At 40.0% G+C, this 24,178-nt stretch overlaps 1 protein-coding gene across 1 annotated transcript in view; it reads left to right on the top strand.

The window, feature by feature from the left end:
• The window catches only part of ryr2b (ryanodine receptor 2b (cardiac)), a 66,580-nt gene continuing 42,402 nt past the window's right edge, over positions 1–24,178 (top strand). The window contains exons 1-40 of the mRNA XM_075478503.1: positions 1–140; positions 1,701–1,820; positions 2,246–2,350; positions 3,054–3,128; positions 3,245–3,323; positions 3,468–3,580; positions 3,866–3,989; positions 5,649–5,745; positions 5,837–5,911; positions 6,200–6,356; positions 6,433–6,594; positions 6,811–6,932; positions 7,504–7,687; positions 7,756–7,891; positions 10,395–10,490; positions 10,737–10,855; positions 11,209–11,342; positions 12,924–13,165; positions 14,235–14,427; positions 14,577–14,796; positions 14,925–15,029; positions 15,192–15,295; positions 15,471–15,554; positions 15,767–15,926; positions 16,097–16,244; positions 16,537–16,745; positions 17,905–18,079; positions 18,243–18,451; positions 18,621–18,807; positions 19,095–19,227; positions 19,552–19,666; positions 19,950–20,113; positions 20,457–20,616; positions 20,768–20,854; positions 21,048–21,274; positions 21,522–21,735; positions 21,843–22,445; positions 22,585–22,785; positions 22,997–23,108; positions 23,956–24,096. Of these exons, the coding sequence (XP_075334618.1) occupies positions 93–140; positions 1,701–1,820; positions 2,246–2,350; positions 3,054–3,128; positions 3,245–3,323; positions 3,468–3,580; positions 3,866–3,989; positions 5,649–5,745; positions 5,837–5,911; positions 6,200–6,356; positions 6,433–6,594; positions 6,811–6,932; positions 7,504–7,687; positions 7,756–7,891; positions 10,395–10,490; positions 10,737–10,855; positions 11,209–11,342; positions 12,924–13,165; positions 14,235–14,427; positions 14,577–14,796; positions 14,925–15,029; positions 15,192–15,295; positions 15,471–15,554; positions 15,767–15,926; positions 16,097–16,244; positions 16,537–16,745; positions 17,905–18,079; positions 18,243–18,451; positions 18,621–18,807; positions 19,095–19,227; positions 19,552–19,666; positions 19,950–20,113; positions 20,457–20,616; positions 20,768–20,854; positions 21,048–21,274; positions 21,522–21,735; positions 21,843–22,445; positions 22,585–22,785; positions 22,997–23,108; positions 23,956–24,096 (6,139 nt within the window). The 5' untranslated portion in view covers positions 1–92. The remainder of the gene's footprint in view (positions 141–1,700; positions 1,821–2,245; positions 2,351–3,053; positions 3,129–3,244; positions 3,324–3,467; positions 3,581–3,865; positions 3,990–5,648; positions 5,746–5,836; positions 5,912–6,199; positions 6,357–6,432; positions 6,595–6,810; positions 6,933–7,503; positions 7,688–7,755; positions 7,892–10,394; positions 10,491–10,736; positions 10,856–11,208; positions 11,343–12,923; positions 13,166–14,234; positions 14,428–14,576; positions 14,797–14,924; positions 15,030–15,191; positions 15,296–15,470; positions 15,555–15,766; positions 15,927–16,096; positions 16,245–16,536; positions 16,746–17,904; positions 18,080–18,242; positions 18,452–18,620; positions 18,808–19,094; positions 19,228–19,551; positions 19,667–19,949; positions 20,114–20,456; positions 20,617–20,767; positions 20,855–21,047; positions 21,275–21,521; positions 21,736–21,842; positions 22,446–22,584; positions 22,786–22,996; positions 23,109–23,955; positions 24,097–24,178) is intronic.

Raw genomic sequence — 24,178 nt, 5'->3', positions numbered from 1 at the left:
TTCTTCTCCTCAGACCTATTTCCATGTCCTCAGAGCAAATGTGACAGCCTGTCAAAGTTGGCTAGTTTGTTAGAAACATTGTTTCTGAAACAATGACTGACACTGGAGAGGGCGACGATGAATTCCAGTTTTTACGAACGGTGAGTCAGACACGTCAAGCTATTAATTAACCAATTATATTAATTAAGCTACTTTAAACAATTCTTTGAGATATAAATTGTTGGCATTCTTCCTCTTAGAAAGCGAATAAGTGAGTTGACATGTAATTTGATATAAAACAGCTTAATAAAGTTTTGATGTTTTTTTGTAGCCTATAGTCTCTCAAGTAACAAAAAAAATTGCTAATTAAAGTGTCCGACTATGCTTGTAGATTTATAGTTCGTGTAAATTTGGTTGGCCATGAAAAATCATGATCGTATCACCTCAGTTTTTAATTTGACCTACATTGTGGTGGCATTTAACTTTAAAATAACAAAGATAGTTTATTTAGAGATAAGTGAACCTTAATGAATTTCCAGTACTGTCAGATTAAAGTAGTAAGTTTCCTGTTTTTCTTTATATTTTAAATGACAACGTTGCAGTTAGCTACGAGCATAAGAACAAAAAAAAACAAAAAACAAAAACAAATGCAGCCTAATTTAACTCAGCATGCGGCTCCCTGCAGTTGGACTGGCTATCTTTATACTTTATTAGTTACTGAAAGTAAAGAAAGACCTCCAGATGGCTTTTCTCATCTTTAAGAGCGACGCTATCATTGCTTCCAAGTTGTAACTTGTCCTCTCACAGCTTGTAATCTCTGCCCTCAGATATGAATAAGGCACAGGATGGTGACTGGTATGCAAATGAGACAGGGACACATAATTAGTGGTGCAGATAGTTAGATGGGAGCAAATCAATTTCGAGATCAATCCATGAAATGCATACCATGTATTATTTCAGTAAATGTACGGTTTCCTTTGGGCTCAGCTGTGGCAGGACGCCACCGGATCCAGACGAATCTTGTCTCATCATGCATTTAGGAGACACATACTCTAATTAATGGCTTTAGTGATATTACGTTGCTCCCTGATGTGTGTACAAAAAAATTGATTTAAGAAAGTTGCGATCTTTAGAGGCAGTCATCTTTTTTGGGTCAAGGTGGCTGATTTTCATTTTAATAACAACAAATCATGAAATATATCGATTGAAATGTCCAGCATCAATATGTATACATGTAGGATTTTTCACATTTAAATTCATTCCTGTGGCATAGTGGATAAACTATGGAGGAGCTGAGTTACTTTAGGCATCAGAGTGCCCCTCCAGTGCCTCAGAATTAGGTAGTGTGTTCGACTGATTGCAGAGCACTGCTGATATGAAAAGTGGAAAGGGGTGAATCAGGGGTCAGATAGTGCTGTAGCTTCCCAATATGGAGGTTTGCAGCCTGGGTACAGAGAGGTGTTGGTATTCCTGGTCATCTGTTGTCTTTTTCTGCAGTTCCTTAAATAGATAGAGACACCTTAGTTAGTTTGACATTGTCCCTGTGGTATTTGAAAGGAGATAAGATTGATGTGAAGTGACTGAAATCTACTGTACATCTAGTTTCAATGGGACAAGACCATTTCTTGCTGTTAGGAAAGTCATACCAGTGTGACGGGCGTGAAATACAACCCAAACACACATTCCTTAGATTTTTTTATGGTTTGTTGTTTTTTTCCCAGGGAGATGAGGTGGTTTTACAGAGTACCTTCACCACCCAAGGTGAGCATTTGAAGCTCTGTCTTGCTGCAGAAGGATTTGGCAGCAGACTTTGCAGGCTTGAGCACACTTCCAACTGCAAGGTAGAGAGCTCCACCTCAGTGACCACCTCAGCACCATCCTTCATCATTGCCAGATAATTCTGTTTGTTTGTTGTTGTGACGTAAAAGGAGATTACCGAATTGATTCAAGTAATTAAAATTTCTGTATATTTTAACCCAATAAAAATCACATCAAAGTATTGTCTTACAAAGTGTTGTTTCATTTTAATTTGGATGTAAAATTGGGTGTAGATTGTTTCTAAAAGGTCTAGATGTTTCTTTCCCTGTAGCCTATTTACCATATACACTGACCTACTTATGTATTGTGCACCTTTTTGTTATTAATCTTCCCCATGTTATTAATCTTCCCCATGTTTACCCCTTTTCCTCCCAATACCAAGTTTGTTGTGCTCTTTTCCCAGTGTTGCAATCTGAGTAACACAGTATCAGTATCTTTCTTCTACCAGAATGTTCCCCCGGACCTGTCTGTTTGTGGCTTTTTCCTGGCCCAGTGTCTCTCTGTCCGAGCCCTGCAGGAGATGCTGGCCCACAGCGAGCAATTGGCTGCAGCGGTGAGAGCCTGTTGTGTTCGTTTCACCCAGTGATGAACACGTTTGCCATGTTTTGTGCCTATGCCGTCTGAGTGGGCATCATTTCTTGTTTGGAATTTCAAGATGATGCATTATGCAGTATGAAGCTGCAATAAACATAATATTGTTATTGTCCCATAAAGAGGCATGTCAAATATCAATTTCTATCGTGAAATTCAAAATTTATAGATTTTCCCCACATGTCATTGTGGTGTCGTTTACTAGAGTTACTCTACTGATCAGTTTGTTCTGATGATCCTTCTGCAGTTGAATTTATAGTTCCCCTCAAAGAGGAGTATTTTAGTCTGATTAGCTTTTTAGCAAAGCTGTCCAGTTCAACCATCTTGTCCATATACGGTCACTTCTGACTCCAAAGAGATCAGGAAGGTGATGGCCAGATGCTAAAGGGTGTTCTTAGTGGAAATTCACAAATCCACGGCTTATGGCACGAGTGTGATGTCCATCTTTAATGTATGTTTCATTATTGTATGTTTTATGGGTTAAGACTGTGTCATAACATTGTGTCACTTGGAATGGCAGGTTTTAACATAAAATAACTAGTGAACACAGACATGAGTGCTTTACTTTTTTCCTTCTCAGTGTTTTCTGTAATTAAAACCGATAGATTCCATTCTTTTTCTTCTTCTTATTGTTTTACTTTGCGAATGCTGGTTGTGATTTACAGGTGGGAGCTGGTGGTAGCCATCGCACCCTGCTTTATGGACAAGCGGTGCTGCTCCTGCACTCATACAGTGGCATGGTAAGTTAGATAGAAAGGATTTCACTCTTAGTTTGCTCATGGTTTTATTAATTTTTCAAAATGTTTCCGATGTTTGCTGAAATATACATTCTATCTTTTGTTTATTTCAATCCCAGTATCTCAGCTGCTTGTCCTCATCTAAGTCTTCGAATGATAAGCTGGCTTTTAATGTTGGTCTGCAACAGGAGAAAGCAGGTAATTGGTTGGGAGATGTGCTTATTTTTCCACCACTTTGTACACTGTTTACCTGATTTATAGCATTTTTTTGTGATCTTCCCTGTGAGGGAAATGTTTCTGTTTTGAATGTTCTGTCTCATCTATATTCTGCGCGTGACTCAGGGGAGGCATGTTGGTGGACAGTCCATCCAGCTTCCAGACAGAGATCAGAGGGCGAGAAAGTGCGTGTTGGAGACGACCTCATACTCGTCAGCGTGTCCTCAGAGAGATATCTGGTGAGTCAATAGAAAGGTCAATTGATTTGTTCTTAAAAGACAAAGTATGTTGCTAAGCGAGTGGAAATGATGCACCGTTGTCAAAAGTTTAACGTTGTAACCCAGTTAAAGAAATGATTCAGTTTGACAAATTAAATGTTCGACATTGATAACAACCTATTCCCACCCTGCTGCCTCTGATGAGTTGTTTTGCATAATTGTCTTTGATAACAGCTTTCGTGGTAGAAAAATCAGAAGTTGTTTTTATTGTTGATGAGCGTATTTTTCTTACTCCCCCCCCCCCAGCACCTCTCCTTTGGCACTGCATCTGACAACAAAAAGTGCAGCGACAGTCTGATTGTCAACGCAGCCTTCCAGCAGACTCTGTGGAGGGTTGCTCCCATCTGCTCTGGGGGTGCAGTTGTTCAAGGCAAGTTCCTTTTCTTTTTGCTCTCAGCATGTCACTCAGCAAACTATCCACTTCTCAAGTATTTCGCTCAACTGACTGTGTTTTATTGAAGAAATACAGCTGCTTCGGAAAGGAATTCCTTTCTATTTCGTACACCTTCTTTTATTGAAAATGTAACACCATTCCGATTGATTTATCTTCTGTGACCCACAGTGAAAAGGTGTTTTCAGGATTTTTTGCTAATGTAAAAAAAATATCTAAATCCCTCATTTACATAAGCATTCAGACCTTTAATTCAGCACATTCAGAAATTCTTTGGCAGCTGTTGCCACTTTATGTTGTTTTGTAAAGGTTTTTCAAACTTTTTACACCTGGGTTTGGGTAGTTTATCCCATTCTTTCCAGAAATTCCACTCAAATCTGTGAAATCCCATGGAGAGTGTCTTTGAATTGCCATCTCTGTGCCGCTCCCCAGATGTGCAAAGTTTGCACTTTCGCTTGGCGAGTCGGAGAAAGTTAAAAACTTACTTTGAAGCTGATTCAGTGTTGTTTTTGCTCCGTGCTTTGAGGCGTAGTGTTGTAGGCTGTAGTGTTTAAGGTGAACTGTGACCTCTCTGTTTTTGTCTGGATTCATCCTTCCCAGTGACTAACAACTGGGGTTACTTCTTGTGTGAGAAGGTACAAGACCTGGTTTTGACCTGCCTCCTAAACTGCAGTGACTACATGGTTAAACTGAAGTTTTATGCTTTAATTTCTAATAAAGAATTCCTCTACCGGCCGAAAGTATTTCCGGGCATACATCTGCCACTACTTGAAAAATGAAAAGGTCTTTCCTCCATAAAAATGCTCGCAGGGATTCTTTCAGTTCAGACCAACCTCTCTTCCTGTTGCTGAGAACTACCACATTGAATGATGTTGCCGCCACAGGGATGATATTAGCCAAGTGGTGAGCAGTGCCCACTTTATACACTGTTCTTCTTAATGTTCTGCACCAAGAACTACAAATCTCCTTTCTATGAATTCTGTTTGACAAGCTTTAGGCTAACCGCCATGCTTTTTGTTCTGAATGGCTTTTAGCTGCTCTGCCATAAAAGCACTAGATGGTCATAGGAGGTTATCTCATCTCTGAAGAGAACCTCTAAAGCTCAGTTAGGGTGACTGTTGGGAGCTTGGTCACATCCCTGTCCAAAGTCATTCAGACTTGTTCAATCAGTTTTAACCAGACAACCATTTCTGAGATGTACAAACATTTCTCCATTTTATATTTGCAGAGGCCACTCTGCCACTTTGAACACTTGTCCTTATCTATGGCTTGTCACATAGTCCTTTGGTCGTTATCTACCTTTTCATGCTGTGGCCAATTGATTGAACTTTTTCACAGGTAGACTCGAGTCAAGTTCTGGACCAATCTCCAGAATAGTTACCACACACACAGAAAAGGGTTGGAATACTTTTGTGAATTAGTCATATCAGTTTGTGATTTCCATTTTATGTACATGAAAAAATCTGAATACTTTCTGAGGCTTTTGTATATTGTTTAGCACAGAGATTCTTTTACAGATATATGCAGATGTGACATCCTTCTGTTGTTGTTAATGTTGCTAATAAGTAAAGAATTAAATGGTTAAAGGTCTTTTAAAGTAGAATGTGCGTGGTTTATGTTTTTTGGTGCTTATTCCAGGATACCTGAAGGGGGGCGAAACATTGCGGCTGCTCCACAGCCATAGTGACGCATGTCTGACTATTCCCTCCACAGAACAGGGAGAGGAGCTTCAAAGGTCAGTTGAAAAAATCAGCTTCCTGTCAAGTCAGATAGAAAAAAATATCCTTAACTGTACTTCTTTGACCATGCCTGCTTTTTTAATCTAGGATCATGCATTATGAGACAGGATCAATGTCCAGCCATGCCCACTCCCTCTGGACGCTGGAAATCCTGCGTGTTGCGTAAGTGTGCAGAAGATTTGTCCATTCATCTTAAAAAGATACATTCTTTTTCCTATATATATGTATAGTTTTTGCTTTAGATAACTGGACATATCGCTCCTTGTCAGCTCCATGTATAGAGCCCTGGCTTTAGAGGCTCTAAGAAATGACTCATACTTGAACTCACTTATTTAGCCTGTATGCCCATTTTGCGTTTTAACAGTGAAGATGAAAAACAAAATGTTTTGGACTGTTCATTTTCCTTCAAAAGAAAACAAGTGAAAATACATTGTTCTTGATGGTCCCCAGCTGGAGTGGTAGACATGTCTGTTGGGGCCAGCCGTTTAGACTATGCCATGTGACTACGGGGAGGTACCTGGGTCTAATAGAGGAGAAAGGCCTGCATCTAGTTGATCGGGAGAAGGCTGACATCAGCACAACGTCCTTTTGCTTCAGATCATCAAAGGTCAGGAGTGATGTGTGAAAATTAATGAATTAAAAAAATAATAATTATGTGAGTATTAATACACTTTTGCTTTTAGGAGAAGCTTGAAACTGGCACAAAGACCATTGTTGATGGCATGGGAGTCCCAGAGATCAAATACGGAGACTCCGTCTGTTACGTTCAACATGTCGAGTCTGGGCTCTGGCTAACCTATCAAGCTGCTGATACCAAGTGTGGCACGGGAGGAGCTCAGCGGAAGGTAAACCCATAAAATCAGCATTACTCTTATTTTACTTTTACTGAAGACAGTCATCGCTGATTTACCAAGAGTATAAGCCTCGTTATATATATATCTATATATATATCTATATATAGATATATATATCTATATATATCTATATATATGGAGACAATTACAGCATTATAACATAAAGAAAGAATCAATTTGAAGTCATCAGAAATTGTGTGTTTTCAGGCCATTTTGCACAGCGAGGGTCATATGGACGATGGACTGACACTGTCTCGTTCTCAGAGGGAAGAATCTCACACTGCCAGCCTGATCCGCAGCGCTGTTCTCCTGTTCTCCCGCTTTATAAGGTACTGGATGCCTCATCAGTGCATTCAGCTGTTTGTGGATGGCACGCCAACAGAGGCGAGCTGACAGGGAAATACTGAAGACTGTATTTTTAGTGTTGAACGGCTGGATTGTTTTCTCTTACAGTAGGGTTTAGAAACTAAATGTTACACTGTATGCACAGGTGAGAGTGGTTTTCTTGTTCATGACCTTTTGGTATTCACACACACACAACACAGACTATAGTATCTGCCTTATCTTGTAACTACTGTATGACCTACTTTGTCAGTATTGAGTTTATGTTATGAGTTACGAGTTTTCTACTCCTGTACAGTGAGAAAAACCTTAAAGATGACATAACTAGTTGCTCGGATACTGTTTCAGTCTTTTGATTTGAATTAAAAACGAGTTTCTTGGGAGGATTTTACACTTATGAAACTTATAGAGCCTTCTGTCCCTGAACCTTTGATTCAACAAGTTACAAAAATCCTGAGCCAGTCTTCTTACAGTCTTAAATCTGTCTTGTTATAATACAGAGAGATTTTGACTTGGGGGTGAAAAAAAAAAAAGAAGGAAAAATCTCTTTTTCTTTAGGAAGCTGGATGGTTTCAGTCAGGAAGGAAACATTCCTTCTATCAGCCTACCAATGGAGATGGTAACGAGCAGTCTCCAGGATCTAATCAACTATTTCCAGCCTTTACTGGAGGAATTGAGCAATGAAGCTAAACAGAAAAAGATGACTGCGCTGAAGAAACGGCAGAATATGTTTCAAGAAGAGGTGAATGTGGGAATGAGCAAATTGGTCTAAATGTTTGTTAAGTGTACTGATCATCCTTTTCTTCTCAGGGTGTGATAGATTTGGTCTTAGATTGTATTGACCATCTGCACCAGTACAGCAGTGCTTCACATTTTGCTGAGGCCGCTCAGAGTGATGCAGGAGAAGGGTGGGAGGCCATCCTCAACCGTTTCTATGAGCTACTGGGTGAGAATGACCTCATTCTCTCATTTATAGGCCGTTCAGTACTACCTTTTTTTTATAGAAACTAATGCAAACAGATGTCTATTTTTCCTGTTAAAATATATCAATCTGTATATAACAGATTGTAATGCTTTCCCTTAACCCTCTAACTGCCAAAGTCGCAGAATTGCGACATGACGTCAGCATAAACAAAACAGTCTGCAGATAAAATAAACGGGCTTTAAGGTGTTCAGTCCTCCTACCACTAGTTGGCAAACATGTTACCCTTTCAAACAAGACCAAGCTCACGTCATTTTGTAGTCATTTTGTAGTCATTTTGTAGTTCACAGTGTTTTTATAAGGCAGTGCAAAAAAGCCGCGCTAGCTCAGACACGGAAGCAGTTATTCAGAGCTTTTCTGTAGAGACGTGCGAGTCGAATTTTTATTGTCAGCGAACTATTTGTGAGTTTTTAACACCATGGCTTGTAAGAAGTTGAACCGTGCGGAAGTATTGAGCATGCTATTTGCTGATTCCGACTCCGAAGGAGAGTTTTTACCTCGTGAGGAGGAGGATCAGACGAGCGCTCATGCTTCCCACGGTGAAACTTCCAAAGGCAATGGTGCCGGCATGCGAAGCGAGGCTGTTCTCCAAGCACACACACACACTCCAACTCATTCGGTGCCGTTATCCAACCTCAATGGAGTGGGTGGTAGTGGGGAACGCGGTCGCAGTGTCCGTAGAGGTGTTGGTCGAGGAATTAGGGGTGGGAGAAGTGGGTCTGGTATAGGGGTGGGCGATATGTATCGTTTGCGAAATTATCGTGAATGTTGTTTTGACGATGAGTAATTTTGCAATATCGAGATATAGGCAAAATTTATTTATTTATTTATTTATTATTATTTTTTTTTCCCCATCGCCAAAAAGTGCGGCGCCAGTGGTCCTCTGCCCTTACCACAGCGCCACGCCACGCCCTGCTTTGAACGCTCTATTTTTTTCAAAGTAAACGCTTCGACCCTGCGGGACACTCAGCTAAGAGCATCGAGGGGGCGCCGAGAGGCCGGGGCTGGGACAGCGAGAGGCAGGGGCTGGGACAGACGGTAGCTCGCCTCGCGGCGGACCGTCAGCTCGATCCCGAGATCCAACTACGAGCTTTTTAACTGCAGCAACTTTAAGATGCGCTATTGGAGCTGGAATTACCGCGGCTGCTGGCACCAGACTTGCCCTTCAATTGATCCTCGTTAAAGAATTGAAAGAGTCCTGTATTGTTATTTTTCGTCACTACTTCCCCGAGTCGGGAGTGGGTAATTTGCGCGCCTGCTGCCTTCCTTGGATGTGGTAGCCGTTTCTCAGGCTCCCTCTCCGGAGGGAGAAGTAGCCTGAGAAATGGCTCGAGGTTATCAGTCACCAAAGCGGCCGGGGCACCCCGAGAGGCACCCCGCATGGGTTTTGGGTCTAATAAATGCACGCATCCCCGAAGGTCAGCGCTCGTTTTGCATGTATTAGCTCTAGAATTTCCACAGTTATCCAAGTAACGGTAGAGCGATCAAAGGAACCATAACTGATTTAATGAGCCATTCGCAGTTTCACTGTACCGGCCGTGTGTGCTTAGACTTGCATGCTTGTGTTCATTTTATTGTGATCTTAACGCAAGTTTTAATTTTTTTTTTTAAATATCGTCAAAATATCTTTATCGTGAAAATCCTAAAAAATATCGAGATATTTTTTTTTGCCCATATCGCCCACCCCTAGTCTGGTATCTTTAGCATGCGCTCTCTCCATCCAGCCCCCGGTGCCGCGGCGCGCCTATCCGCCAGCGCAATGATCCTGACATTTTACCACTTGTTTTATTATTGTATTCCTCATTCCTGATCATTATGAATAAGGTTGAACAGGTTAAAAAAAAAAAAAATCAATTCAATGTCTTCCACTTCTTGCATGTGTTTTCCTACTCTATGGTAGCCTAATGATGACAGTATTTTACCACTTTCTCCTGTTTTATTGTTGGTTTCCTCCTTATGAATTATGGTAAAAGACAGAAAAATGAAAATAAGTTCAAACATCAAGTCAATATCCACCATTTCCTGAAAAAATATAGGCAACTTTTCGCATGTGTTTTCCTACTATATGGTAATGATGATATAGTAACATTTTACTACATTATTCTGTTTTATTGTTGCTTTCCTGTTCCCTGATCATCATAGATGATGATAAATAGACAAAAAGAAAAAAAAGTTTTAAAAAAACAAGTTCATAATCACTCAATTCCAATATTTCCTGAACATAATGAGATTCAAAATGGCTGCCACCTGATGACGTCACAATATGCAAATTAGATCAATAATTTCATACCCCACATAAACTATGGATCATGGGCAACATTTTTCTAATGTATAGTAGGCATCTATCTTTAACCCCCTTTCAGCCACCAGCTTTGGAAATATTAATGTCAAAATCCAGTATTTTCAAAAAACAATCTTGGCGCCTAAAGGGTTAAAGCATCTTTGAATTGTTTTCTCTGTCCTCCAGCGGCTCTTATCCGAGGAAACCGTGTAAACTGTGCATATTTCTCATGTTCTGTGGACTTGCTGATTAGCCGGCTAGACAGACTCGAGGCCTCCTCTGGTACGTACTGAATACATTACATACATACAACAAAAGTTGAAATACTCACGTAACAATATATCTTTTAGAAGCTTTTCTTGCATTTTACTTAATTATTCAGTTTGGCAATATTTCAGATATTCAGTCTAATTTTGAACATTTGATTTTGGAATCAGTTTTCATGTCAAAGAGAAGCATCAAAGCCAAATTTTGAGGTTGATACCATGAACCCTCCATGTAGTAATCGGAAGTAATTTGCATTTACAGGAGTCTTGGAGGTCCTACACTGCGTGCTAGTGGAGAGTCCTGAAGCACTAAACGTCATCAAAGATGGACACATTGAATCTATTATCTCGTTTCTAGACAAGCATGGACGTAACCACAAGGTAGTAAATGGAAAGTATTTTGAGCTTGTTTTGAATGTCATGACAAGTACCATGCACACTTCATCGCTAAACAAAGCAAACTGAGCAGTTATTGTTACCTATTTATTGGGTGCAGTAAGTCATTTGAATCAGGATTTGTACTGAAATGACACACTGGTTATTTTCTTGATTGAAATGTCTCCTAAAATGTGCCCTTGAGCTTATGCAGTTGTTCCGCCGATGCAACAACACAGAGAGAAGTATGGCAGCTGTAACAGCTTTAATAGCTATTTACATTTATTTGTTGCTTGATGCTGGATCATTTCCAGTTATTGAGCCACTGCTGCATAAAGTGCTGACGGGTTGTGTTCCAGGTGCTGGAGGTGCTGTGCTCTCTGTGTGTGTGCGATAGCGTGGCTGTGCGCTCCAATCAGAACCTAATCTGTGACAGCCTGCTGCCAGACAGAGATTTGCTTCTCCAAACACGTCTGGTTAATCAGGTCACCAGGTACTTCATCAAGTTTTCTCCATATAACATTTTTTGTGATTTAATTGTTTTTTGCACATGAATTACTCTGACATCTGTCCATCATTTCAGTAATTTCATGTTGTCTTATTCACTGATGTTGCTCGGTTGAGGCATCACTCTCTTCTGTCTGAATAAATCAGACGGACAAAGTTAATGTCAGAATGATAATGTCTTCATCTCAGTTTCTTCTAATGAGACATTGGAAAAAAGGTGCTTACTGCCTAAGATTCTATAAATCTACTGAGTTAATCTTTGGTCAATTTCTTTTTGCTTAGTCCCAACATATTTCATGCTTTTCACATCTTTCTCTCGCAATATTTCAGAAGGCTGTGCCCGTCTGATCTTATAAGCTCTTTCTGTTTTACTTCTCTTTGAGCTTGTGTAGTGCTTTTTTTTCTTTTTCAATTTGCTCTCTGTGTGAGCAGCTGCATCCTTTTATTAGGCTGTTCTCTGTTGGCAGTCCTTTTTATTTCTTAGGCTTTCTTGTTTCTAATTTTGTAAAATGAGCTTCACACCTGCTCAGTTCATTTTCCAGCTCACTTCTTCCTGTATCCATTTCTTTGTCCTTCACTTCTGTTTCATCATCAGCTAAATTGTTCATTTAGTACCTCTTTTTTCATTGAATCCCATCATTTTTCTTCCTTTTTGTTCATCTTTTCTACCTCGCCCACCACATTTTGACAATTTTGTCCAGGTGCTCTCTTGTATGAATCCATTCTTTTTCCAATTTTATATTATATTTGACTAAATCTGACAAACCAGGTTTAGAATTTTATGGTTAACAAAAATCTCGTCCATCGTAGCAAATTTGTATTTAAAAATCAAAGTCAATTTGCTTGACTTATTAACAAGATGTGAACAGTTTAACTAGGATACTGCAGACACTGACATGACACAATGAGAGAAGCTTAGGAAAGAGATAAGGGAAGAGTCTCAAACACTGAAAAGCAAACACTCTGTCCACTGTCTACACTGTCAACCTCCGGCTGAGACCACACAGCGGTGTTGTGCTGAAGTCTGACTCTTCACAGCCTTGCAGAGAACACACAAACTTCACATAAGCAGAGGTCAATTTAGTCCTGTAATTAAAATTCCAGTTTTTGATGTTTTAAACCTTAAAACGTAAGTAAACAGCTACGTGCTTTGCAATGATATAGTTATGTATCGATGCTCTTACCAGAGCTTTTATCCCCCTGGGTGCCTCGTATTTCCTGCCCATAAGCTCTATGTTTTGAAAGTAGCATTGACCAAACATGCATGATCGTGTGCATCAATCTCTATCAGAGAAAGCAAAGTTTAAAGGTTTCTTCAAATGATTAAAAAGGTTGTTTTTTGCTTGAATATAAGACTCTTTAAGATGTTTTATTTGCTTCAAGTTAGGTTTCCCTTTAGGCTTTAACTCGGCATGTTTTTTGTAGTTAGATTTTATTTATTGAGCACAACGCCCTTTGGTTTTCTAAGGTCACATATTTAACAGAGAAATAATGCACCACAATCTTCTGTCCTCTTTGATTATTTTGTTTGTTTTTTTGGTTCTCTCTCTGCACCATTTCACCACAGCATGAGACCAAACATCTTCCTGGCCATGGGAGAGGCTTCAGCTCAGCATCGGAGATGGTACTATGAGTTGGTTGTGGATCATGTTGACCCTTTCCTCACATCTGAACCGACACACCTGCGTGTTGGCTGGGCCTGCACTAAAGGTTACCTGCCCAGGCCCACAGGAGGAGAGGGCTGGGGAGGAAATGGGCTGGGGGATGACTTCTGCTCTTATGGCTTTGATGGATTACATCTCTGGTCAGGTGAAGATGACAGCATATGTCTTTGTATAGCATATGTAAGTTATAAGATAAGTTACTTATCAGATATGGTAACGCAATTGGTCCTCCTAAAGTTGATTTGAAATCATGGTAAAGGAAATTAAATTAAACCAGGGATTGAAGCACTGACCTTCTGATAGGTAGATAGCTGCTTTACGTCTTGAATTACCGCCACCCTTAATGTGTCCACAGGGCTGACATTAACTAGCTGGCCAAGGGCTGAAATTCAAAACTATATATACATACATACATACATACATACATACATAGATACATACACATACATAGATACATAGGTGGCGTAGTTGGTTGTGCAGGCGCCCCATGTATAGAGGCTACAGTCCTCGCTGCAGTCGGCCCCGTTTCGAGTCCCGCATCGGATGGCCCTTTGCTGCATGTCATTCCCCCTCTCTCTGCCCCCTGCTTCCTGTCTGTCTCTTCAACTATCCTGTCCATTAAAAGCATAAAAAGCCCCCCAAAAATATGAAAAAAATACATAGATACATATATGCATTCTTACCAAAAGAATAGATATTTGCCTGTTTGGGAAAACTTGAAATCTTGCTGTTGAAATAACAGCAGTGACTCCTATTTTTCATCAGCACTTAATTATCCCTAGAGATCCAGGAACACAGTACTATCTGTTATTGAAAGCATGCACAGAGAGAAACTAGGGAGATATTATGGTGATTATCATTCTGAGTAGCAGCACTTAGCAGAAATTAGATTTGTTTATGAAACATTATGATTAGGTCAGGAAGTAGGAACTGTACTGTTGCAACACTGATTGTAAATTGTGATTACTGTAAATGCCACAATTAAATATTGTCAACATATCAATCATAGCTCTGCAGAAGGGTCAAAGGCATGTTCCAGAGATTTACTACCAATCTTTTCAATCTTTTTATGTTCTACAGGTATCAGTGGTATGACTAAAATGCAAACACCTAAGTGATACAAAGATGTTTTATTCTGTCCAAACTGTTGAGGTTTAATAATCCTTAGAAGGCGCAGGAAGTCTAAGCAGTGATTACTGTCTGCTGAATTTCAGGCTCGGTGTGCCGTAAAGTCAGCACTGCCTTCCCACACCTGCTGAAAGATAATGATGTGGTTAGCTGCTGTGTTGACCTCACTGTTCCGTGCATCTCATTCCGGGTCAACGGTCTGCCAGTACAGGGCATGTTTGAGAACTTCACTGCGAATGGACTTCTTTATCCAGTGGTCAGTTTTTCTGCAGGAGTCAGGTCAGCAGTGAAAATATTCTTTAAACTGTTCTTTGTTTTTATTTGATTAGCTCAAGTAATGACAAATAATGTCAAACGTGGTCTGTAAGTTTTTGTCTCAACAAGGTTTTGAAAGTAACTGCCCTCCCTATACTTTCCTTGAAAATCAGGATTCGTTTTCTGTTTGGTGGACGGCATGGGGAGTTTCGCTTCCTGCCCCCTCCAGGCTACGCCTCATGCTCTGAAGCTCTGCTCCCAAAAGTCAAACTGAAGGTAGAGCCATGTCAGAAATATGTCTTGGATCGTGGAGAAGGGAAAAAAGAGCTTATTGGCCCTTTCGTGCCAGTCACTCCAGTTACCTTCACTCCCACGCCAATTGACATCAGCAAGGTAACAATTAATAGTCACACAAGTAATACATTTATATATATATATATATATATATATATTAGGTCAAATTTGAAGCTGCTTATTTGTGCTGATGCACTGTAGTGTGTTTAAACATATTACCCTTCTAGGTTGTATTGCCTCTACAACTCGAGGACATTCGTGAAAAAATGGCAGAAAATATTCATGAGCTCTGGGTAATGGATAAGATTGATCTTGGATGGACACATGCACCAGTAAGAGAAGTGTCACAACATCAGTGATACACAAATGATACTACATTTAAGAACTAAAATAATTTCTCTTCCTCTCAGAGAAAATGTAGAAAAAATAACACTATCTCATGTGCTTCGGGTCTTCTTGCAGCATGAAAAATTATCGTTTTTTTATGAATACAGGTGAGAGATGAAGGCAAACGGCATGATCCCTGTCTGGTGGAATTCTCTAAGTTGCCAGAGCAGGAAAGAAATCAGAACCTTCAGATGGCTCAGGACACCCTCAGGTGAGCTCCACTGCATGCATCATGCAAATAAATTTTTTTTTTTCTGAAAATGAAAAAAAATGAAAGTACTGTGCTTGATTCTCAGCTGATCTTCTGCAGTTCAGATTTTGCACTTAGACTGATTTGCACTGCGTATCGGCGTATAGTAACGAATGATTCTGTTCTTCCATTGAAGGACTTTGCTGGCGCTCGGTTTCCATATTAGTTTGACAGATGACCACGCTGAAGAACGTGTCAAATACGTGCGGCTTCACACCAAGTAAGATATTTAATATCATGTTTGATTGCATTTTGTTTGGTGACATTGCATTTTTGGGGCCTGGGCAATCATGTTTGAATATACCTCTCATCTTGTTCAGTGAATATGAAAAAACCTAGCCACATCATAACCACTTCTAACCTTTAGTTACTATTTATATTCTATTCTGATCTTCCCAGACTAAAGGCTTTTTTTTTCATTGCCTACTTCAGATATGAGCTGCTCAGTGGCTACAGGCCAGCTCCAATAGACTTAAGCAAAGTTATTCTCACCGCAGCTGATGAGGAAGTGGTTAACCTGCTGGCAGAGAATGAGCATAATGTGTGGGCCAGAGAGCATATCAAACATGGATGGACATATGGACCCCAACAGGTGTTTGTTTTGCGCTAACACTGCTGAGTGGGATTTGTACTTCAATGCTAAAAATGTTGTCGGATATTAAATTAGATGTTGCTCCACTCAATATTATTATCCAGCATTTTTAGATTATGTTAAAAATGAAAACATTAATCAAGTTTACTTACTTGCATCTGCATTTTTAGGATGCAAAAGCGAAGCGGAGTCCACACCTTGTGCCTTACAATCTTCTTGATGATAGGACGAGGAGAACGGGGAGGGAGAGTGTCAGAGAGGCTGTCTGTATCCTGTTGGCATTCGGCTACAGCCTGGAACCACTCAACCAGGAATGGAGTAAGTCTCAAAGTCCTATTAATTCAATAAATTACCAGCAAAGTTTATCACTTCTATTTATTCAAGACAGCATAAGGTAATCAGTGTAATTTAGATGAAGCGATAGCTTACTTTCTCATCAAGTAAAACAAACACACACTCTTAGTTGCAACTTAGTTAAAAAAGCTCTTCAATAACACTGTGACATTTGTCAGCATTGCATTGCAAAGGCGCACCCTATTTAACAATATTTAAGTGCAATTTAGTTTGTTTTTGGAGATAACCACATTTGCTTTGTTTCTTTGACTGACAGCGACATTATCGAAGCAATGCCTCTTCTCTGTGGAGAAATGCAGAGTGTTCAGACCAGATAAATCATATGCAGTGACCACGGGGAAGTGGTATTTTGAATATGAAGTACAGACAACAGGGAATATGAGAGTGGGTTGGGCACGACCAGGCTGTGCTCCTGATAAAGAGCTCGGTTCAGATGACCAGGCATTTGTCTTTGATGGATTTGAGGTGAGACATTCAAATTTGACTAGCTTCTATTACGTCATTTACCAGCGTTGTTGATCCCAGACTGAAACCATGGTGTGACTTTAGGAAAAAGAATAAATACTTTGGATTGTTTTCTTCTTTTTCTAAAACTTTATATAAAACATGGTTCTTAGTTCGTACCATTCCTATATTTCTATCTCTACCTTCTTTTCACTTATTTTATTTACTGATAAAGTATGCAGGAGTAAAACAATAAAGGATCTTACGAAAAGTCCATACTAAGTTTCGTTGGCTTTTTTGACAATGACAATAAACTCTTGAATCTTGAATCTTCGAATCTTATCATTTGGATCAAAATGGAGCTCTGCTATAATTTTCAGCATCTGACAGATACCGTTTGCATTGTACCCTGACTCTGTACCTGCACCTTTAACTGAGTGAATAAATTACAAGGTAACCAGTAACCTCATCAGCAACCAGTAAACAATGCAGTTGTGGAAATTGCTCAAGTATGTTTACTTTGTGCTATACTGATGAACAATTTTACATACTAACCCATTCAGATGTTGAGTATTTAAATGCTAAGCTACTTTATCAGCAATAGATTATCAGGGTGTTGCAGCTCAGGGCTTGGCCATCTCACAACAAGCTGTGTGCAGTCAGGGTCACATTTCAGATCTTTATGGATTTAACCGTTCCACTCAACACAGATTTTTTTCCCTCTAAATTTTTCACATGATTTCATTTCAATGAATGTGCAAATAATTCAATACATCTTAAATACGAGATTACAGAAAAAAATCCCAAAATTGAGGACAGAATTTTGTATGGGAGCATTTTTTTCCTTTCTGATTCAATCATCTCACATTTATTGAAATATATCTGGTATCACTGTCTGTAACACTGTATATGAAATAGTTCAAACTGGCTCCACTTTACATTACTGATTACATAATTATACTCTACTCTAAACTAATGTGCATTATTATAATATGATGACATATCAGTGGGACCAAACATATTTTAATTAGTATAATATTTTAATTTACTTTAACCTAAGAGGAGTTTTTTATTCATCACTTTTGATGTTGTTATAGAGTATTTTTACATTGCTGTTATGGAAATAGTACACAAGTGAAGAGTCTGACTTCTTCTTTCACCAATTTTTGCCTTTTTTCAGGCTCAGTGGTACCATCAGGGCAGTGAACCTCTGGGACGTCCGTGGCTCAGAGGCGATGTGGTGGGTTGCTTGGTTGACATGGTTGAAGGCACCATGATGGTCACGCTCAATGGAGAGCTGCTGTTTAATGACAGAGGATCAGAGCTGGCTGCCAAGGACTTTGATCTCAGAGATGGTTAAGAAAAGCCCTTGACTTCATACAAAATATAGAATACTGATACTTTCTATTAAACTGAAAGATGATGAATCAAAATAAGATTTTATCCTTTTTTTGAGAAACTCCAACTTTTTAATATTTATCAAGGACTAAAATATCTTTTTCTCCCCGTCTTTTCCAGGCTTGTTGCCTGTGGTCAGTGTTGGGGTGAACCAAGTTGGGAGGCTGAACTTAGGCCGTCAAGTTGACTCTCTGCAATACTTTACAGTGTGTGGCTTACAAGAGGGTTATAAACCTTTTGCTGTCAATATGGCCAGACACCCCGCTCTATGGATAAGTTGGAAACGGCCTCAGTTTACATCCATACTGCCTGATGATCACAACTTACAGGTTAGTTCAGCGGTCAGTAACATTTCTTTTCCCAGCAGTTTGGTAACTTTTTCACATACTATGATGCAGTATCTTTTGCATTATTGATATGAAGGCATCTGTGGGACACAGAGTAACATAAGTTTGTTGGTTAAAAACTCGTGCTAACAACGTGCAAATCTCATTCAAGGTCACTAAAGTCAGAGGCTCAGTGGATTCCTTATCCAGCCTGAGAGTCTCTCAGCGGTTGTTGGCACACCATGGTGCAGGGAGTGAAATGGGCTTTTACCGACTCAGCATGCCGATCGAATGTGCTCCCGTTCTCAGAAGCCCTGCAGAGGGCGTGCTTCCAGGGCCCTCGAACTCTCTAACTCCAGGTTCAGTTTCAGTGATGCTATTGAAAGTATGTTCAAGTTAGGCACAGAGAGGCCTTTACAAAAGACCACACTGAGAACTTGTTTAGGTCATCAAGCAGTGAGTGTCATCATACCTAATGCAGAATGTAAAAATTGTTGATCTGTTGGGTGAAATATTGCAATTTCTGTGTGATCTTGCCACAGTGGTACAGATTATCCATTCTCTAGATTACTTTGTGACCTTGGGTGAAATGCTCTGATTAAGCTCCCGAGAGCCATGCCGTAATTAATGCTTGTTGTCCTTTTAGCGAGGAAAGAGCAGGAGGACATAGACTCTGACTTTGAAGTTCTGATGAAGTCAGCACACAGCTTTGCTGGTTCAAGAGATGAGCTCAACCATAAGGATCATAGCCATGACAAAACATCAAAACTGAAACAACGGTGGGTTGTAGAGCTTTGAACTAAAATGAAGAAAATATGTAATGAAATTGGGGTCATTTAAAATATTGAGCACAAAGTGCAGATGAGTTGTACATTTAATTTAGATTTAGGTAGAGAGGATCCCCCTCCCCCAGTTTTTTTTCAAGCTTTCTTTGCATTTGCTTATAATAACAGCAGCATGGTCATAAATGAACTCTCCAGTTTAAGAAATGAAATCTGTCAAGAGAAATGAAAGTAGTAAACAGGCTAGATGTTTTACCACTGTCATTAGCTAATAGTGATTGAGTTTTGTGGTAACTGATGCATGTTTATGTCCTCTGTAAGGTTCTTGTTGAAGAGGACTAAACCAGGGTTAGTTAGCAGCAACTCGTCTGCACGGCTTCTCGAAGAAGTTATTGTTGATAAAGATGACCATGATCACCTTATCCAGAGCTCCAGAGTAAGGCTTTGATTTTCTCATTATCACACCTAATTATAAGGGCATAATTATGCTGTACATAGCTAATTATACAATCTAATAGTTTTTGCACTCTAATTTCTGATAAAACACCTGTTTGGACACCTCAGAGTGGGCAAATTTAAACCATTTGTATTAAGTATTGTGCACTTGCAGTGTGCTACAGTTCTTTACCAGCCACATAAAAAACAAACAAAAAAAACTTGATAGAAAGATGCAAGATGCAAATACTAAACACTGACACTTACTGACTTCTCTGTTTCAGTATTACTACTCAGTCAGAGTTCTTCCAGGTCAGGAGCCATTCAGTGTGTGGGTCGGCTGGGTGACCTCTGATTTTCAACAATATGATGACATGACGTTTGACCCTGACAGTGTCCACACTGTGACTAACACTCTTGGAGATGACAGTGGCAAAGTTCAGGAAAGGTTAGTGCGCACCAAGACAGCTTTTAAGGAGGATTTTTACTTAGAATGATTGCATTCAAAATTGCATGCATCCAAATTGCATTCACAGTTGTTGTTGATTAAAATCAAGATTATTATTATTATTATTAGTCTTACATCATAAAAGCCTGTGATCTTTATTATTATTATTATTATTATTATTATTATTATTATTATTATTATTATTACACATCTTACACCAAAATCACAGACTCTTCTGTGGAATTATTTTACTGTGATGCTGATTAATTTCAGTGCTAATCAAGGTTCTGTAAATTAGCGTGAAACCTTTAGAAATTTGACACAATCCTTTCCTTTTGCACAGTGTGAAGCGATGCAACTGTTACATGGTATGTGCTGGTGAGGCAACGGGCCTTTCTCAGAGTCGGAGAAGTACAGGGTTGGAAATTGGCTGTTTGATTGACTCAGCTACTGGAATGCTCACCTTTACCTCCAGTGGAGTGGATATGTCGACTTTCTACCAAGTAGGTCACGCAACAAACTGATCTGATCTGGTGCAGTTTACTTTTCTGTACCTGATATTTTTATGTATAACACAATAAACCCCAATACTGAGATTTGCTTGTTGCACACAGACTGTTTAACTGAGGAAAGTACTGTTTAACTTAAAACCAGGTTGAGGCACGTACAAAGCTGTTTCCTGCTGTTTTTGTCAAACCCACCACCAGCAACATGTTTCAGTTTGAACTGGGACGGATCAAGGTAATGAAACTTTTAATTGTCGATCCTAAGATGTATATATTTTTTTTGTTTTTCACCTTTTTCTGCTTGTCAGCATAAATATAAATGCAAACCTTAAAATTTTAACATGTGGACAGATGAGATTAGTGACTATGTTGTAAGATGATATGTTTGATGGTCGAAAAAGGCTGTATTTGTCATCTTTTCGACCCAGAATGTGATGCCACTGTCATCAGGTTTGCTGCGCAGACAAAGAAGGAATCCCACTCCTCAGTGTCCTCCAAGGTTTCAGGTCCAGCATCTGAGCCCTGTTTTATGGACCAGAGTACCAGACAGTGCTTTAAACGTGTTGGTAGACCGGCCAGATGAGCACCATGGTTGGAGAATCCAATGCTATGAACCCCTGCAAGTCATGACTCTTCAGATCCCAGATGAAAGCAGGTTGAAGAGGGATTTAATATACGCTTTTGGAGTTGTGTTTACAGATAAACATAGACAGGAAATGTTTTTGCTTAATATATGTCATCACACATGTTTCCTGTTCCCTTGTGATCCGTGAGCACTAGGGAGGACACTTTTAATTAGGACATCCACAAAAATGCAGCAAATTGTGAACAAGAGCTTTTATTTGATTTTGAGCAAAGAACAACAGTGTAATTGTCTTTTCTTTTTGATGACATTCTCGTAGGTCTGTTGACATTTTGGAACTGTCAGAACTTGATGACCTCTTCACATTTCACCACAATACTCTCCTTCTCTACTGCTCATTATGTGCACTTGGGAACTACAGAGTTTGCCATGCCCTCTGCAGTCATGTTGACCAGTCTCAGTTCTTTTATGCTATTCAGAATCCACACCTCCCTGGCCTGCTCCGCTCTGCATATTATCAGCTGCTTATTCAGGTGCCTGCTTTTTGAAGTTCATGACTTTTTAAATAACATGAATTGAGTGAGCAAATGTGGCTATTTGGAGAATCCATCAATGAATATTTACTGTTTTTGTCCTTTAGGTTTACCTAAGCAGTCACACCACAGCATGTCTCATGATGAACCATGAATACATCGTTCCAATGACTGACCAAACCAGAGAAATCTCTCTTTATCTCAGTCCTGTTAATGGCTTTCCTGCAGAGGGAATTCCCAGCCCTAGTCGTTGCACATCCCTTAAACCAAAGATACAATTTTCATCTCCTTGTTTTGTCAGGGGTGATGGGATGGAAGGAGAGGGTGTAGTTGAAATAACCTGTGCATACAGCCCAGAAATCCCTCTGGACATATTGAAGAGTCTGACGGTGGTGATGCTCACTTCTGGAGTTTCAGCTGTGGGTCAAGCTGTGAGGGATCCTGCAGGAGGCAATGTTGAACTTCTGCTTGCTCCTCTTTTAAGACTGTTGCACAGCCTCTTGGTTATGGGGGTGTTAGAGGATGAGGACCTTGGGAAGGTTCTTTGGCTGATGGAACCAAGTGTTTTCTCCTTAAGCGCTCCCCTTAGGGAGGAGGAAGAGGATGAAGCAAGCAATGATGAAGAAGAGCAAAAAGGGATAGAGAAGGAAGATGACATGATTAAACAAGGACTTCTTCAAATGAAAGTTCCAGAAGCTGTCAAACTTGAGGTGAAGCTATTTTTGATATGTTCCTTTTCCTTCTTCCTTGTATACGATTTTGACTTATAAACAGATGCTATGCTGTTATGTTTCCACAAGCAGGTAAAAATGAATCATAAGGGAATATTTTATATATTTCTATTTCTAGCTCTGCCATCTGCTGTCCTTCCTGTGCGATTGCCAGGTGCGCCACAGGGTAGAAGCTGTAATTGCGTTCTCTGACAACTTTGTGCATCAGCTACAGGACAACCAACGTTTTCGCTACAATCAGGTCATGCAGGCACTCAACATGTCCGCAGCGCTCACTGCTCGCAAGACCAAGGAGTTCCGCTTACCTCCACAAGAACAGGTTGAATGGACTTAAACGGCATTGTGAATATGAAATAACTTCATTAAGGTTGAGAAATTCTTAGCTTTGTTTGTGCTATTTTCTCAAACTTTTGAACTCTAACAGAAAAAAAAAAAAAAAACTAGAATCTGAAATGCTGAGTCACTATTGCTCTCATGATACCTTTGGTATTTGTTGAAATATTCTTGTGTAATTTTTGACCTTTGAAAAGATCAATATGTTGCTGAGCTTCAGAGAAGATGAGCAGGAAGAAAACTGCCCATGTCCAGCTGAAATCCAACAGCTCCTGCAAGACTTCCACAACCTCCTGAAGACACACTGCAGTGAGAACATGGCTAATCTTTCACTTATTTAGTATTCATTTTCACTGAGTCAGGGAACCTTCAAATTCAGAGGTGGTACTTAAAGGGATATGCCACCCCCAGGCCAAATTAAGTGTATCCCCGCATTCCCGAGACATAAATAAGTGTGTGGGAGCGTTTTCCTGGCGACCCAGGCATTGTCCGAATCTCACAGCACTGACCACTGCTTGGTTGCGCGTAATACATACATGTTAGCGTCGCCAGCGTCGCCAATCGAAATATTTCGCCCAACGTGAATTAATTTACTTGATTTACCTTCTAATTACTGTGTGAGTGGTGTACTTTCACATCGAGTGCAAATGACTGTGTAAACAACACGCAAGGAAAACACAGCCGAAGCACACTCCCCGCTACGTCATTGGGAACCCCCCCCCCCGGTTGTTTCACACTGGTTTGTTTGAGAAAGTCGGGGGGGGGGGTTCCCAATGACGTAGCGGGGAGTGTGCTTCGGCTGTGTTTTCCGCACTGGAAACTAGTTCCCAAACCGACATGAGCAAACCAAGCCTTGCGTGAAAGTACACCACTCACACAGTAATTAGAAGGTAAATCAAGTAAATGAATTCACGTTGGGCGAAATATTTCGATTGGCGACGCTGGCGACGCTAGCATGTATGTATTACGTGCAACCAAGCAGTGGTCAGTGCTGTGAGATTCGGACAATGCCTGGGTCGCCAGGAAAACGCTCCCACACACTTATTTATGTATCGGGAATGCGGGGATACACTTAATTTGGCCTGGGGGTGGCATATCCCTTTAACATAATTGTTACTTAGGAAATCTCATCTTATTGTGCTGTCACATTGTACAGGCATTGAATTGGACAGTGAGTCTGAGGATGAAGATGATGCTAAGATGTCCTTAAAAGATCGACTTCTCAGTGTAGTGGGGAAAGTCACTGGACTTAAAAAGAGATCCACAGAAACGGAGGAGTACAGATCTCACAGTCCCAGTGAGCTTGGGTTGTTTTGTTTCACTTTATTTTGTTATTTACCTGGAAAACATATGCATGTCCAAGATCAAACTGTATACAT

Source organism: Odontesthes bonariensis, chromosome 2 (assembly GCF_027942865.1).
Source record: "Odontesthes bonariensis isolate fOdoBon6 chromosome 2, fOdoBon6.hap1, whole genome shotgun sequence".
Lineage (NCBI taxonomy): Eukaryota > Metazoa > Chordata > Actinopteri > Atheriniformes > Atherinopsidae > Odontesthes > Odontesthes bonariensis.
This window is presented reverse-complemented; position numbering and strand designations above follow the sequence as displayed.